At 29.9% G+C, this 15,427-nt stretch overlaps 1 protein-coding gene across 2 annotated transcripts in view; it reads right to left on the minus strand.

Annotated features, from left to right (window-relative positions):
• LOC130672386 (synapsin) overlaps positions 1–15,427 on the minus strand; it is a 513,694-nt gene that overhangs the window by 28,814 nt on the left and 469,453 nt on the right. The window contains exon 9 of one of the 2 annotated variants that reach the window (XM_057476938.1): positions 13,168–13,426. The exons of the other annotated variant lie outside the window; for it this stretch is intronic. Coding sequence (XP_057332921.1) covers positions 13,168–13,426 — 259 coding nt within the window. The remainder of the gene's footprint in view (positions 1–13,167; positions 13,427–15,427) is intronic. 2 annotated transcript variants of the gene reach the window in all.

Consider the following 15,427-nt stretch of genomic DNA (forward strand, 5'->3'; position numbering starts at 1 on the left):
TTTTCAGGGTTCTTGGAGGTACATTAAGCTTAAAAATCACCTGGCAACATTAACCTTTCCATCAATATTTGCAAAGTAGCGGTGAGTTGACTAAAAAAGCAGAAATTGGCCATTTTTGGAGTTGTAGGAAGTTGATTCAAGTTTCTTTAACGGCCCTTTAAATTACTGTGTGACCATTAGCTGCTGAGATATCGATAATCAAAGACAAAAGGATCCTTTTCCATTTGAAACCGAGTTGACAAATCCACCCTCTATTCAACCGCCTAAACCTCACAACCACTGAGGTTTAGGCGGTTGAAATGAAGTTTAAATCTGAACTCATCAAATGTAATTTTTTACCTCATTTCAACCTCCATGCTACATTTTTTTCCCTTTCTGCAAGTAGGAAGTTGAATTGAGGTTGGAATATAATCTCAATTCAACATCTCTAACCTCAAGGTCGAGATGGCTTTGAGGTTGAAATGAGGTGATTTCAACCTCATTTTGACTTTATAAACCTCTATCACAAATATTAAATGACCTTTAGCTTGCCCTTCAGAATAGGTACGATTAATTAATTTATTGATAATGATTAACTGTACCATTTTTCTAAATAAACTGATATTTTTTATTTCTCTTTGAAAAATAGTACAGTTCATCAATATCGATAAATTAATTGATCGTACCTATTATGGAGGGCAAGCTGGAGGTCATTTAATACTTGTGATAGATATTAAAAAATCCAATCTTATCATAATGTCGAGGTATGGGATATAAAAATAATAGGAAACAATCAAATAATTAAAAATGACACTTCCAAAAAAAATCTTTACTTGTTTATTTTTATTAATTTAATATTATCTGATGCTGAAACATAAAAATTAGTACAATCAAAAATTACATCAAGTATAGGTTAAAAAAAAAAGTCTGCATACGTACACATAAATAATAATAATTATGACGCTATAAGTAAGATCAATTGTTATTTCTATTATTATAATAATTATTATTACTACTATTATTATTATTGTTTATTGTGTAATCACAACTACATTTGAATTAAAATGTAGTTGCACTTCCGGCAGATAGAGGCAGCACCTACTGGGGCCTAGTGTCCGTAAATTTAAACTTGACCAGCGCAGTGTGACGCATGTGCATCGACTGTTTCCTGCACTGATCTCTATACTAACTGGATAGCTGATACATATGGAAGAATTTCGAAAAAATAGGCCTTGCCTGGAGCGAAACCAGCGCCGCAAAATAGTTGTCAGGGAACTAATATGAATATAAGAGCGCATGCGTTAAATAAATAAGGACACATAGGGGAACTTAAATTACGAGAATGTTACTTTGAAGTGTGGAAAGTTATTCTACTAGAGTAATTATCGGCTAAAGTAAATAAAAATAATTGTTGAAAGAGTAGCAAATGTAATTAGCATATTATATATTGGTAAATTGTATAGTATATTATATAGTACTAATAGAGTAGTAAATTCAATTAATTCAGCTTAAAAAAATTTTTCTCATGTTATTTAAATGGAAAATTGAAAATTGCGATGCGGCAGTTGTTAATATTATTATTAAGAGCTTAATCTTTGACACCTTTTTTTTTTTGTCATCTCGAACATTATTTTCGATATCATTTTTGAAAATAAAAATAGTCAATTTTTCTGAATCATATATATATATATATATATATATATATATATATATATGTATGTATATATATATATATATATATATATATATATAGGGGAGGGTGGGGCAAAGTGGGCCCCGTAAGCTAGAAATGGGATTATCTTTACTTTTTTTTTTACTCGTTACACTACTTTATAGGCCCTTGTGTGTTATTAAACATTGATAAGCTGTGTCCATTAAAATTGAAAATTCGAAAATTAGGGGCAAAGTGGGCCCCCATCTAAAAAAATTGTGTGAGACAAATTTATTGCTCGTTTTACTTTTTTTAAATTTTTCACTTTAAAAATGTTATGAATAAGCTGTGTTCATAATAAATTACGAATTTTAAAATATGGGGGAAAGTGGGCAAAAATGGGTAAGCCATAAATAAGCTAATAAGTAATAAATGAATAGTAGTAAAAAAGTAAAGGTGACTTATTATGAGCCTCGTTCGTAAAAAATTTCAGGGTGCTCACTTTGCTCTCAAATTTTAGGGGGGCCCACTTTACCCCATCCTCCCCTATATATCGAAAAAAACAAAACTTGATAAATTTATTGAGAAATGCTAAAATTACTAAAATAAATAATTACTCGAGTCGAAATATGAAGTGTGATTCCAACGTCTCGAGCGTTACAAACGTAACTCCAACGTCTGGGACGTTGCAAATGTAAAGTTGGATTTACACTTGAAACGCTCGAGACGTTGGAATCACACTCCATATTTCGACTCGGGTAACTATTCGCAACGTAATTAAATGAAATCAAAATAACTTTGTTGCGGTGAACGTGTTAATGGATATTTTTACAAAAATACGTTTACTCTATGAGATTGCCGTAATGTAACTGTAATACTTTTTTGACCACGTGAAAACTTACGGCTAATCACCATGTTAAAAATTATGGGCGCGCAAGCGCAGTTGGTTACGATTTAGTTCTCTGACAACTATTTGAAGGCGCTACTGTATGCACAGATCGGTGACAATGGCAGACTATAGAATCGGCTATCCAGTTAGTATAGAGATCAGTGGTTTCCTGCATCGACTGTGTCGAGAAGACCGACGCCATCATCCTTTAGTTTATACATTCAAGTGAAAACACGCATTATTCTAAATCGTATCATTTTGCGCTCATCACGAGTAAATAAATAAAAGTAATTGATTAATTATAATAAGCAATCATAGAGCTCATTAAAAATATATTTATTTTTATAATTAAGAGCACCAGAACTCAAAAATAAAATACGTCAAGAACTCAAGAATTCAGCGATCATCAACCACGTTTCTCAAGAGGTTGTTCAAACGGGAAACATCACAGGTGCCCTTTTTTAGTAAATAAATAATTATCACCAGTGCTCAATTAAAATTAAGGACTCAATATTACAATTAATTAATTATCATTATGCTCAATATTTTAATTAAATTTAAAGTTAATGCTCGCTCAGTAGCCTCTGCAATCATGCTACCAGGTGTTCAACAAATAAATTAAATTCAGTGTAATTTATAACGAGCTCATTACATTTAATTAACTCCAGTGATCATTATAAGTAATACTCAATAACTAAATTATTTATGTATTTGTTGCTATTCAAAAATAGTAATTAAAGTGTTCAATTATTAACTTTGCTCGGTCACCTCTGATTTCATGTTACTTATTATTATGAAATTTTTGCGATCAACTCAGTATTCTAATAGACTCTAATTAATTACTACAATTATTTACTCGAGTTCAACTTTATCATTTGCATTCAATTAATCGCGTATTCGTGAGCTTAAGCAACTAACAGTATTAATGAATTAAATTAACGATTTAATTTTGTACCCCTGTGATATAATGTGCTGTGACAAATAAAAATATTGTTATATTTTCAAATATGCGTATTTTTTAAACATCCCAACTACCAACCAGTCTTGGCATGTCTTTATTTAATTATTATTACAAAATTGTTATTATTTTCAATATTATTAATTTTGATATTATCCAAATTTGTCGATCGGCTCAAAGATTCGAAGATTAAAGGTGGTTCTGCAATTACTTGGGCAACTGTTTAAGCTGAAATTTTCAATGATATTTCATCTTCTTTTTCTTTGTTGCATTAGTTTTCTGCTTTTTAATAATATCACTCGTAAAATTTTTTGATTCAAGATCTCTAATGCTTCCATTGGTGTCAATCGACATTCGAAAGCTCAAGGTTTTTCTAATCACCTGAAGAATTAATAATACCATTAATATTCATGAACGTGAAAGTAGATGAGTACGGGATTAGCAGACAACTAATCCTTGAAACTTTTTAGATATTTGTTAATCAAATAGTTAAGAACAAAATCTAAAAAACTGCGGAGGGAAAGCTTTTGAAATATTCTGTTACGTTCTGGCTTTAATTAAATTTAAATAAAAATTTTCAGAAATTTTTTTTTTGAAGTCTCGAATTATTTATTCGCCACACTGGGCGAATAAACGGTTCGACACTTCTTATAATCATAATTAATTAATAAATTAATAAATCGTTACTTTGTTGGCGATATTATTTTTATTCACCGCCAACAATGTAACGGAAATCTTTTGCGATAAGAGAGTCGCCGTGACTCTCGGATAGTCTAAACAGATGACGATGCATGAGATCCGGGCCACGACGATTCTCTCATAGGAAACCTGAGATGCAACGGTAACATTTTTGAAAATGTATAATACCAAGGAGCGACAGAATCAAGTTAGTCGATTAAAGTCAGTCGTTTACAAGGCAGTCGATCACAAGATCTGGTAGAGCCCAGAACTCTACACAAACCTGCTGGCTTGATCCTGTCACTCGGACTTAAAGCAAAATATATATCCGTATTTTATTTAAATACGCATTCCTTATTTAAACTTTGGGCGCCGCTACGGGCAGCCCAAAAATCACATACCTCGTATTGGGCGCCGCTACCAGCAGCCTGAACGCTTCCTTTCCGAATCCGAAATTCATGCTTCGAGGCTGATGACGCAGGAGGTCAGGATGTGCGGTACAGCTCGGTCGCGAGATTCGAGGTGTCATCGCGGACCTCATCGAAGGTCGTCCGAAAATTAAGTCGGTGGAAGTTCTTGTTGAGCTTTCCAGCTCTTGTGTTGTTGAGCTTTCAAGCTCTTGTATTGTTGAGCCTTCGAGCTCTGGTGGTTTGATCGACGAATTAAAATTGCTTTCCTCTACGAAAGAACCGAGTCTTCGGGGCTCGTCTTGTTCGCGTTCAAAGGAGGCATCAAAGGAATTACTTGAGGCGAGCTATAGGGCCCACGATCGTCATCATGGTAAGTCAATAAACTTTTTTTTTGCATAAAATAAAAGAAGGTCAACAGCTGACGCACCTGGGGTCTATCGACACCCTAACGACGTCAACCTGGTAAATTTAAAAATATTCTGTCTCATATGTTGAGAAGCCATAATGTAACAATTCGATGTGCAAAATAAAAAAAAATTTATATTATTATGGTTGTAACTTATAAATTGTTTATACATCATGAGAATAAATTTATTTTTATAAATATTTTTGCAATAAAATTAAAATATCTCATATTTGGTGCTTATCGCATAAATAGATTATTGTTATTTATAGAAAAAATATTCAATCATCACAATACTCAAAACAAATTTATCATCTTCATCAAAAAATTAAAATATACCTTAAGGCCATACTCAGACAGTGCCCCCTACCCCATTTTTAAAAAATTTTTCATGACTTTCAATTGTCATAAACGTATCAAAATTTAGTTAATCAATTAAAAAAAAATTTGAAAATTAAAAAAAAATTTTTCAATTCATAAAAGGGCAACGTAGAAGTAATTTCGACAAGATATAGAATTAAAAAAAAATTAATTCCAGTTGATATCAATTGGAAGTTGAACGCAATTTGTTGAATAAATTTCAGCCGAAAACTCCAAAAATTCGAATCATAAAATTGAAATGAAGATTTTACTGAAATTTATTTAACAAATTTTGATTAACTTCCAATTGATATCAACTGTAAGGAATTTTTTTTAAATTCTATACCTCGGTGGAATTACTTCTACGTTGTCCTTTTTTCAATTACAGTTTCAATTTTTTTTTAATTAGTTAATATAATTTTGATACGGTTATGACAGTTGGAAGTCATTACATGTTTTCAAAAAAAGGGGGGTACTGTCTGAGAATACCTTTAAGTACAAATAATACAATTAACTTTGCAAAAAATCATTTTCTATATACATATATATAAAATATTAACGGTGAATTTTAAATGCTTTTTTTAATTTAAAAACATATACTCTGATTAGCTATTTGTCACTTCAAATCAAAATCGAGATATTCGAGAATACAATACTTGATTCTAACCTCAAAAATTTAATTTTAGTGCAAACGGGTTTTTTTTTTTCATTTATTTGATAATACTAATTTCTTATACAGTATATTGTGAAATTAATAAATTACTTACAGTTTAAGGCTAGAACTCAGATTCTTCTTTTAGTACTGATATTTATTTCTTTATCTTCCCATTTTTGAATTGTAAACAGCGTCCACTTTTTGTTTTGTTTTAGGTAACTTCGAGGTGAAAAAAATTTCTATTCATAATCAATTTACCATCTAACGCAAAGGGAGAAGTTATTTTGGATATTTTGCACAATGTTATTTTGATTAATTACGCATCAGTAGCAATTAAATTATATTTATCAGGCGTCACTTTCAACCATATTTTATTTTATGTCTTTATCTCGTAAACACCAGAAACCAATGCGCCACACGTCGCAACTTGGGGTACTAATTTCTTTGCTTTTAGCTATATATATTATCTTCTGAAACCTATTAGTTTCAATAACAATGATATTAATAACAATAATACGAATTCTTTTAGTGAGGTTATTGAGGTTGAATAATGTTAAGATATAAAAAAAATAAAACAAGATTCAGATATGATGAGGTTAGAGAGGTTTATTTGAGGTTGAAAGCAGTTACAGCGGATCTATAAAGTACTTGAGGTTGGGAAGCGGGTGAGATTCTCAACACAGAATTTAATAAAAATGAAACAAGATTAAAATGATGAAGTTATAGAAATTCAGTTGAGGTTCTATGAAGTTTTTGAGGTTGAAATGAGGATGAATTTTTCGGCACGGGAAGGCTGATATCTCAGCAGCAAATTATCGTACAGAAAAACAAAAAAAAAAATTGTAGCTGATTAAATTTCCTAAACGAGTTATGAATTGGTTTTTTCAAAAAAATTTTCCTGGTCCCGTAGACCTAAAAAACAAAACCAAAAAATTTAGAAAAATTTTGTCTTGACCTATTTCTTATCATTCCGCAAAAACCGTGGCTAAAAAAATTATTTTGCTGGAAGATCTCGAAACTAGAGATTTCAAGCTTCAATTTGCTTTTTCATTTTTTCGATACGATCATTTTTCACGAAAATACAGCCTTCCTAAAATCACTTAAAAAATTAATAAAATATTCTTTTTCCTTTAATTTTTTGGATAAGTGTACAAAGTAACTTTTGAGCGTATAAGACGTTGACAAAAGAAATATTGCACACCTCAATCGCGAAAGCGTTGAGTGTGCTTTACTGTTACTCTCTCACTCTCGGCCTTTTCACTGTCTCTAAATCCTCGCTACTTTCTCTATAGTACACCAAAGTTGTTAATGGTATATACCATTTTGAAGGAAATTTATTAAGGAACATTTTTCAACGTAATCCTTATTTAATTCATGATGTGATTAATTAAAAAAAAAAAGATTTAGTACGAAGCCCCCAGTGCGTCAATTGTGGTGTTCGGACTCGTCTAAACACGATAACTTTCGAAAAACAAGACTTATCGACTTATTTTTTTCTATTATCTGTGTATTTTTGATCACAAAAACCCTTTCAAAAATCAATATCTGAATCCTGTTTGTTTTGGTGTAATTAATAAAAAACGTGAAAACTTATTATTCACGAAAAATTTAGCTGCCATTTTTTTTTTATTATTATTATTATTTTTTTTTCATTGTTTCTTTCTATCAACTACTGGTGGCAACACTAGCGTATTAATATGTTTCAAAAAAAGTGACATCTAAGACAAAAGGTGGGATATTTAAAAAAAAAAATGTTAGTAAAAAATTATTAAACTGAAAGCAAGAAAAAAAAACCAAATTGATAATTTGTAAGTTGAATAAAAGTTCACAATAAAAAAAAATACATTAATATTATACAATAAAAGCAATGATTAAAAATAAAATGGTCGATTGAGGTGTGCACTTTTGGATTTTCCAACATTTTTTGTTTTTTTTTGGGACTCCCTAATAAATATTACCTTTCAGTGTCTTTTGAATCATTAATAACCCTTCTAATTACTGTAGGCTAATGATTATTTATGTTTATCTTTTGCGAAGATATATTTTTAGTAAAAAAAAATTTTCTACGCATTTATTTGCACTAAAAAAAAAAAAAATATAAGTTTGTTAAAATGCAAGAATTTAAGAAAAATTGAGTTTTTAATTTTTTTTTAATTGTTCCACCACTTCCAAAATTCCTAAAAAATTCCTAAGTATAGAGGAGCATGAAAGACATTTTCTGACAAATTTCGGTGAGTGACATATTCCAAAATGGCTAAAAATTAAAGAGTATAATTTTCTTTTCTCCGTTAAAAATCGGCTTCCCGTTTGAGAATCACGATCATATGATTTTTCGATGATATTAATGATAATAATATGTGATAATTAAATATAATAATCAATTATTATTTAATAATCTATATAATTGACTTGTTTCAGAGTAAGAAAAAGAAATGAGACATTAACAACGGAAAAAGAAGTAAAAAAAAGGCCATTCGGCAGCCGAAATGGAAGGTAGATTTTCCAATTAATCTATATAAAAAGTTTCATACATACATATCTTGTGATACATGTTAGTGTATAGTCATGATATAAAATTAGGCTCGTTTTCTAAGAGTGAGAGTAAAAAAAGACAACGACTATTTTCGATAGAGAACTTCAGATAGTTGATTTGACAAAACATTGTATAGGTAATGTACTAAACTAACCTTCACGTAAACAAAGTATAGAAATTTTAATTAGTATGAGATCATAATTGTAATTACTATTACGATGGCAAGATCAGTTATAATTATAGGACGTACAGGTACGATTGAAACAGCATAAATAATAAAAAAAATACTTTTAAAATATAAAATAGCAATGAAATTTACAGGTTATTTTGTTCACACTATAATACAACTGACAAAATTGTATTATAATGGGAAATGCATAAGTTATGTGAAATGAAAACAATATTTTCAAAAATTTTAGATTCCATTAAAATTTTTAAGGCTATCAAATTATTGGAAGAAATGGTCAAAACATGAAGTTTAAGGTCTTTAATTAAAGCTTATTAGACAAGCTTTCAAATACTTTTTACTGGAATTGTCTATCAGTTTTAGTTTTAATGTTATATGAACTTCAACAGTGAATAAAAACTGATTTTTTCGAAAACTCGTGGAAATTTCAAACAGCCATAACTTCACAACTATTCGAACGATTCAGCATATCTTCGAACTTGATCAAGATAATTGCCTATAGAATAAGTGTGGAAAATTTCATTAAGATCCGATAAGAACTGTAGGTGCTATCGTAATGACAAGACCAGTTATAATCATACGTCGTAGAGGTACATTTGATACACCATAAGTTATAAAAGAAAAACTTTTAAAATATAAAATAGCTGTGAAATTTACAGGTTATTTTGTGCACAATAAAATACAACTGACGAAATTTGATTATAATGGGAAATGCATAAATGATGTTGAATGAAAACCATATTTTCAACATTTTTTGATTCCATTAAAATTTTCAAGGCTATCAAATTATTTGAAGAAATGGTTAAAACATCAAGTTTAAGGTCATAAATTAAAGCTTATTAGACAAGCTTTCAAATACTTTTTACGGAAATTATCTATGAGTTTTAGTTTTAAAGTTATATGAACTTGAAAGTAGATAACATTTTTTTTTTTTTTGAAAAATCGTGGGAATTTGAAACAGCCATATCTTCTAAACTAATCAACCGATTCAGCCCATCTTTGAACTTAACTGTGGTAATCGCCCATAGAATAAGTGTAAAAAATTTCATTAGGATCCGATAAGGATTCTAGGCGCAATCGTGTTCTAATAAAACTTGGTTCTATTACATATATATATATATATATATATATATATATATATATATATATATATATATATATATATTAGACTGGGCCAAAAAAAATTGACTATTTTTTTTTTTCATAGCTATATCGAAAACATTATTCAGAATGACAAAAAAAAAATTTCATGAAAGTTTGAGCCATTAATATTAATTTAAAGAGGTCTATCATCGCTATTTTTAATTTTAATTCATAATTTGATGTTTTACGTCAGAACTGCTAAAACATTGGAGTAAAAAAAATTCATTACCACTTATTCTGATGTAAAATTAAATTCCCTACAAAAAAGGTCTGATTAAAAATTTTTGTCAGACAAGCCGTTTCCGATTAATTAAGCGTAATAAATTCATGTATTTTGTCGATTTAACATTTTTACTTTTGAATTTTGTAACTGACGAATCAAGAAATATCTAAAAAAGATCATGACAGATTCTTAAAGGAAATTTAATGCTCGACAAAAAAGGCCTCTTAACATTTTTTGCTAAATTCACTCCTTCGAAAGTTATTCAAGGTTGAATTTGAGTCAAAACGATGTCAATAACGTCAATAACTTTCAAAGGAGTGAATTTAGCAAAAAATGTTAAGAGGCCTTTTTTGTAGAGCCTTAAATTTCCTTCGAAAATCTGTCATGTTCTTTATTAGATATTTATTGATTCATCAGTTACAAAATTCAAAAGTAAAAATGTTAAATCGAAAAAATATATGAATTTATTAAGCTTAATTAATCGGAAACGGCTTGTCTGACAAAAATTTTCAATCAGACCTTTTTTGTAGGGAATTTAATTTTACATAAGAATAAGTAAAAATGATTTTTTTTACTCCAATGTTTTAGCAGTTCTGACGTAAAACATCAAATTATGAATTAAAATTAAAAATAGCGATGATCGACCTCTTAAAATTAATATTAAGGGCTCAAACTTTCATGAAATTTTTTTTTTGTCATTCTGAGTAATATTTTCGATATAGCTATGAAAAAAAAAATAGTCAATTTTTTTGGCCCAGTCTAATATATATATTAGGATGGCCCAAAAAAACCGACTATTTTTTTTTTTTGAGTCTCTTATGAAAATTTGTTGATTCAAGATGTTTTAAGAAGCCTCTCCAAAAATCAGCTCGATAAAAAATTTTCAAGAGGTCGCTCACGAATTTTGAAAATATCAAAAATGATCAAAATTCGGATTTTTTTGTTCTAAATTTTTTCTTTCTCGTGGCAGCTATAGTTTATATTTATGAAATCATGACTACGCTGAAAATTTCAGCCCAAAATTAAAATATTTAAACGTCGCTCAAGAATTTTTAATGTTTCCGAGTACCGTCTCTTGGATGTTTTCGAGCGACCCTTGAATATTAATAATAATGCTTCTCAATTTTTTCACCATTAATTTGTATCATAATGAATAAAAATAGAACCCGAGATATATAAATAATAAGTTATTAACATACTTTTTTATTTTTTAATTCAATTTTTAGGTTTTTTTGCTTATTCAAAACTTACCCAATTTTATTGTTTAAGACTGTCCTGTATATTTTCGGTTGTGCAAAAGTTATATTTAAGTGAAATGACAATAATTGAGTTATAAAAAAATACAAAAACTAATTCAAAGTATTAGTTACATATTATCAGTTAATATTCAAAATTCTTGAGCACCGTTCAAATATTTTAATTTTAGGCTCAAATTTTCAGCGTAGTCATAATTTCATAAATATAAACTATAGCTGCCGCGAGAAAGAAGAAATTGAGAACAAAAAATCCGAATTTCGATCATTTTTGATATTTTCAAAATTCGTGAGCGACCTCTTGAAAATTTTTTATCGAGCTGATTTTTGGAGTGGCCTCTTAAAACATTCTAAACCAACAAATTTTCATAAGAGACTCGAAAAAAAAAATAGTCGATTTTTTTGGGCCACCCTAATATATATACATATCTAAATTTTTCAACGAATGGTATTTTCGAACTCTCCTCAACTAATTATGATAGGTTGTGACAAAATTCCTTGAAAAATCGACCATGAGGACAAATACAATACCTAGATTTTTGAAAAAATCTACCTAAAGAAGAGAAGATTTACATAGAATAGTAGATTTGTAGAATTTGAATTATACCCACGAACAATAAAAAAGAAATTTCAATTTTGTAATAATTTTTTCATTATCACATCGTGAATTTTATATTTTATTATTAAGAATAACAAAATTAGTAATTATTTAACTTAACATCATCCGAAGTTTAAAAACAAAAAAAAATTTATTTTCCAAAATTCAAAAATTTATATCTTCAAAAAAAAACGTTCTCTTGAAAATTTCAGGATGTTTTAAGATCAGTAAGAGGTACTCTGTTAAAAAAAAATGAGCCAAAAATTTCATAGTGGGCTTTGATTTTTACGATTTTTTAAATTTCAAAATTTTCCCACTTTTCGATTATTCAAAAATTTTACCCAAAAAAACTACTTTTATAGTCCTCAGTATCCCCTTTAAAATAAACTTTGGCCGATGTCTCCAACTATAATAGTTTTCGAGATATTACAAAAATAAATTTGATAAACCTGAAAATGGTGAGATCCTGAATTTTGCATAACTTTTCGAAAAAAAATTTTTTAATTTTTTCCTTTGGCACAACTTTGTTTTATGATAAAAGCAAACTTGTGACCAAATTTCATTCAAATCGAAAGGGGTCGATTCCAACTACTCGTCGTTTTGACTTGGAATGACCCATTTGAAATTTGGTATAATTTTATAAAATTTTATGAAATTTCATAACAAAATTTTTTCCCGGGTCGTTATAATGTAAGACCATACTCAGTTATACATGTTTATATATGACCACATATTACTATGTTCTATAAATGGCTTTATCAAATTATAAATGGTCACATCAATGTAAACAAGGCAATATCAATCTATGTATCGCAATATTAAGCTACCCAGAAAAAAAAACTTCTTTCAAATATCTGTGTGCTTGTATCCCTCCAAAAAAATATTCGTTTAATCATAGTATAAATATACTCCAGCCAAGTACACTTTCTTAAAATATGTAAAGAAATTCTAAAATCAAGAAAACATTACTCGGTTGGAGTATATTTTTACTATGATCATATAAATATTTACTCAGTGGAATACAAACAAACAGATACTTGGAAAAATATGTTTTTTCTCAGTGCATATATTTATGGCCATATACTGCCAATTTTCAGGTAAGACCAGTTATAGAGCAATCACATATGGTCATATATCATCCGTATTTCCGGAAATTGTAAAGTACTATGCTTCTAGTTTTTTATCATCATATATGGTACATGCCCATTTAAATTGTTTCCAGTCACTCTTTTATGGCTTACATTTACCTTGGGAATCGCCTCGCTGCAGTGGATGATTATCTGATGTATCGATGTCATTTGTCACTGTTACATTCGCAGGAGTCGTGCCCATCGAACCTACACTGCTCGTACTAGTTATGGAGCTCATCGAACCATGTGAGCCTAAGAGCGGTGCTAGACCAGGTGGTGGTCCACGATCTTCGATTGGACTAGCTGTTTGACTTGCTCCAGACATTGAACCTCTTGATGAAGTTTTTGTCAAAACACTATGAGGCTTGCAACATACCTAAATTTGAAAAAAAATAAACATCTGCTTATTATTCTATAATTTAAAAAAAAGCTTGAAGATCATAAATATTGTTAGAGTGTATCTACTAAAAATTAACCTTTCGTTACTCGCGCTATGAGCAAATCGCCGCCTAACAACTACTCAACCTATAGAGACTCGCTACAGTGTGAGCGAGAAACTAAAAAAGACGCGAGTAACGAAAGGTTAAAAAAAATCAACTTGGCGATAGTGCTGTTGCGATTGAAATAATTTTTTTGCGTTTATTAGGTAGATTTTTCTAAAATCTAACTGTTGTATTTGTCCTCATGGTCGATTTTCCAAGGAATTTTGTCACAACCTATCATAATTGGTTGAGTAGGGTTCGAAAATACCATTTTTTAAAAAATTAAAATATGTATGTAAGGGTGGCCCAAAAAAACCGACTATTTTTATTTTTCGAGTCTCTTATGAAAATTTGTTGGTTTAAGATATTTTAAGAGGCCACTTCAAAAATCAGCTCGATTAAAAATTTTCAAGAGGTCGCTCACAAATTTTGAAAATATCAAAAATGATCGAAATTCGGATTTTTTTGTTCTAAATTTCTTCTTTCTCGTAGCAGCTATAGTATAAATTTATGAAATCATGACTACGCTGAGAATTTGAGCCCAAAATTCAAATATTTAAACGTTGCCCAAGAATTCTTAATGTGTCCGAGTACTGTCTCTTGTATGTTTTCGAGCGATAAGTCACTTTTCTAACTTGAATATTGTGCACTATGTGCCATACTAAGTGATAGTTTCATCCTGAATACATCAACGGAATCATCAGCAAGGCTATGTTGACGTACTCGTGCCCTGTACTATCCCGCTACTAGTACGCAACGGCGTAAGACAGTGTCGCTATCTTCGACTCAATGCACACTAGTGAACGGAGGCGGAAAATTTCTACGTATCATTGATGAAACAACAAAGCTATGTCAATTTTTCCATACAGTCAAGAGTTACAATTATGTCATAACTCTTAGATTTACCTTAAACCTCCACCGTCCTTTTCACGGTATTGTGTAAAATGACTTATATTTATTATTAAAAATGAAATTTATTAAGGAAAATTTTTTCAATAACATTTGCCATTATCATCAATATGCACTAACTGCAACGTAAAGTTAGACAGTATCAGATGTTACGATGAAATTATGATTTTTAAATTGTTATAAACTAATACAATAGTATACATATTTAGCATGTATATATAGTATATATTTTGAGGACTGTCCCCAAACTCACAACATGTCCTCAAAGTATACGAACGCTCGAAAACACTTCGAAAAGTGTCCCCGAAGAATACGCTGGTGTTGGCTCGCGTAAAGATATAAAAAGCCGAAGCCCGATGCATCACTCTCTTACATACTCTCTTATCATCCAGAAATTATAGTAGTGCGGTTAAGAACTCCCGGTTTAATTAAATTATACTATTCTTTTGACTCGAAGTTATTTGTCAAATAGTTATTGTAAAACCCAAATGTATTTTCAACCAAATTCTTCGACTATTCAATTTTATATGAACAAATCAAACATATTTATTCTTTAATTGACGACCAAGTTATTTCGAGCTTTCGTGAACTACCCATGTATCCGAAGATCTATAGTCACGTCTAATTCAAATAATTCCCCGATGAAAAAAGATTTTGTCTAATCATATATGATCATGCATAATAGTCTATATATGATCAGATCCAAAAATTGGCCAGGTCTGATCATACATAACTAGATCTGTTTATATATGAACAGATATGTTCATATATGATCAGATCCAAAAATTGGCCAGGTCTGATCATACATAACTAGATCTGTTTATATATAAACAGATATGTTCATATATGATCAGATATGCTCATATATGATCATGTATAATCACCCATATATGATCAGATCCAAAAATTGGCCAGGTCTGATCATACATAATTTGATCTGTTTATATATGGACAGACATCTTCATATATGATCAGATATGCTCGTA

Source organism: Microplitis mediator, chromosome 7 (assembly GCF_029852145.1).
Source record: "Microplitis mediator isolate UGA2020A chromosome 7, iyMicMedi2.1, whole genome shotgun sequence".
Classification (NCBI taxonomy): Eukaryota; Metazoa; Arthropoda; class Insecta; order Hymenoptera; family Braconidae; genus Microplitis; species Microplitis mediator.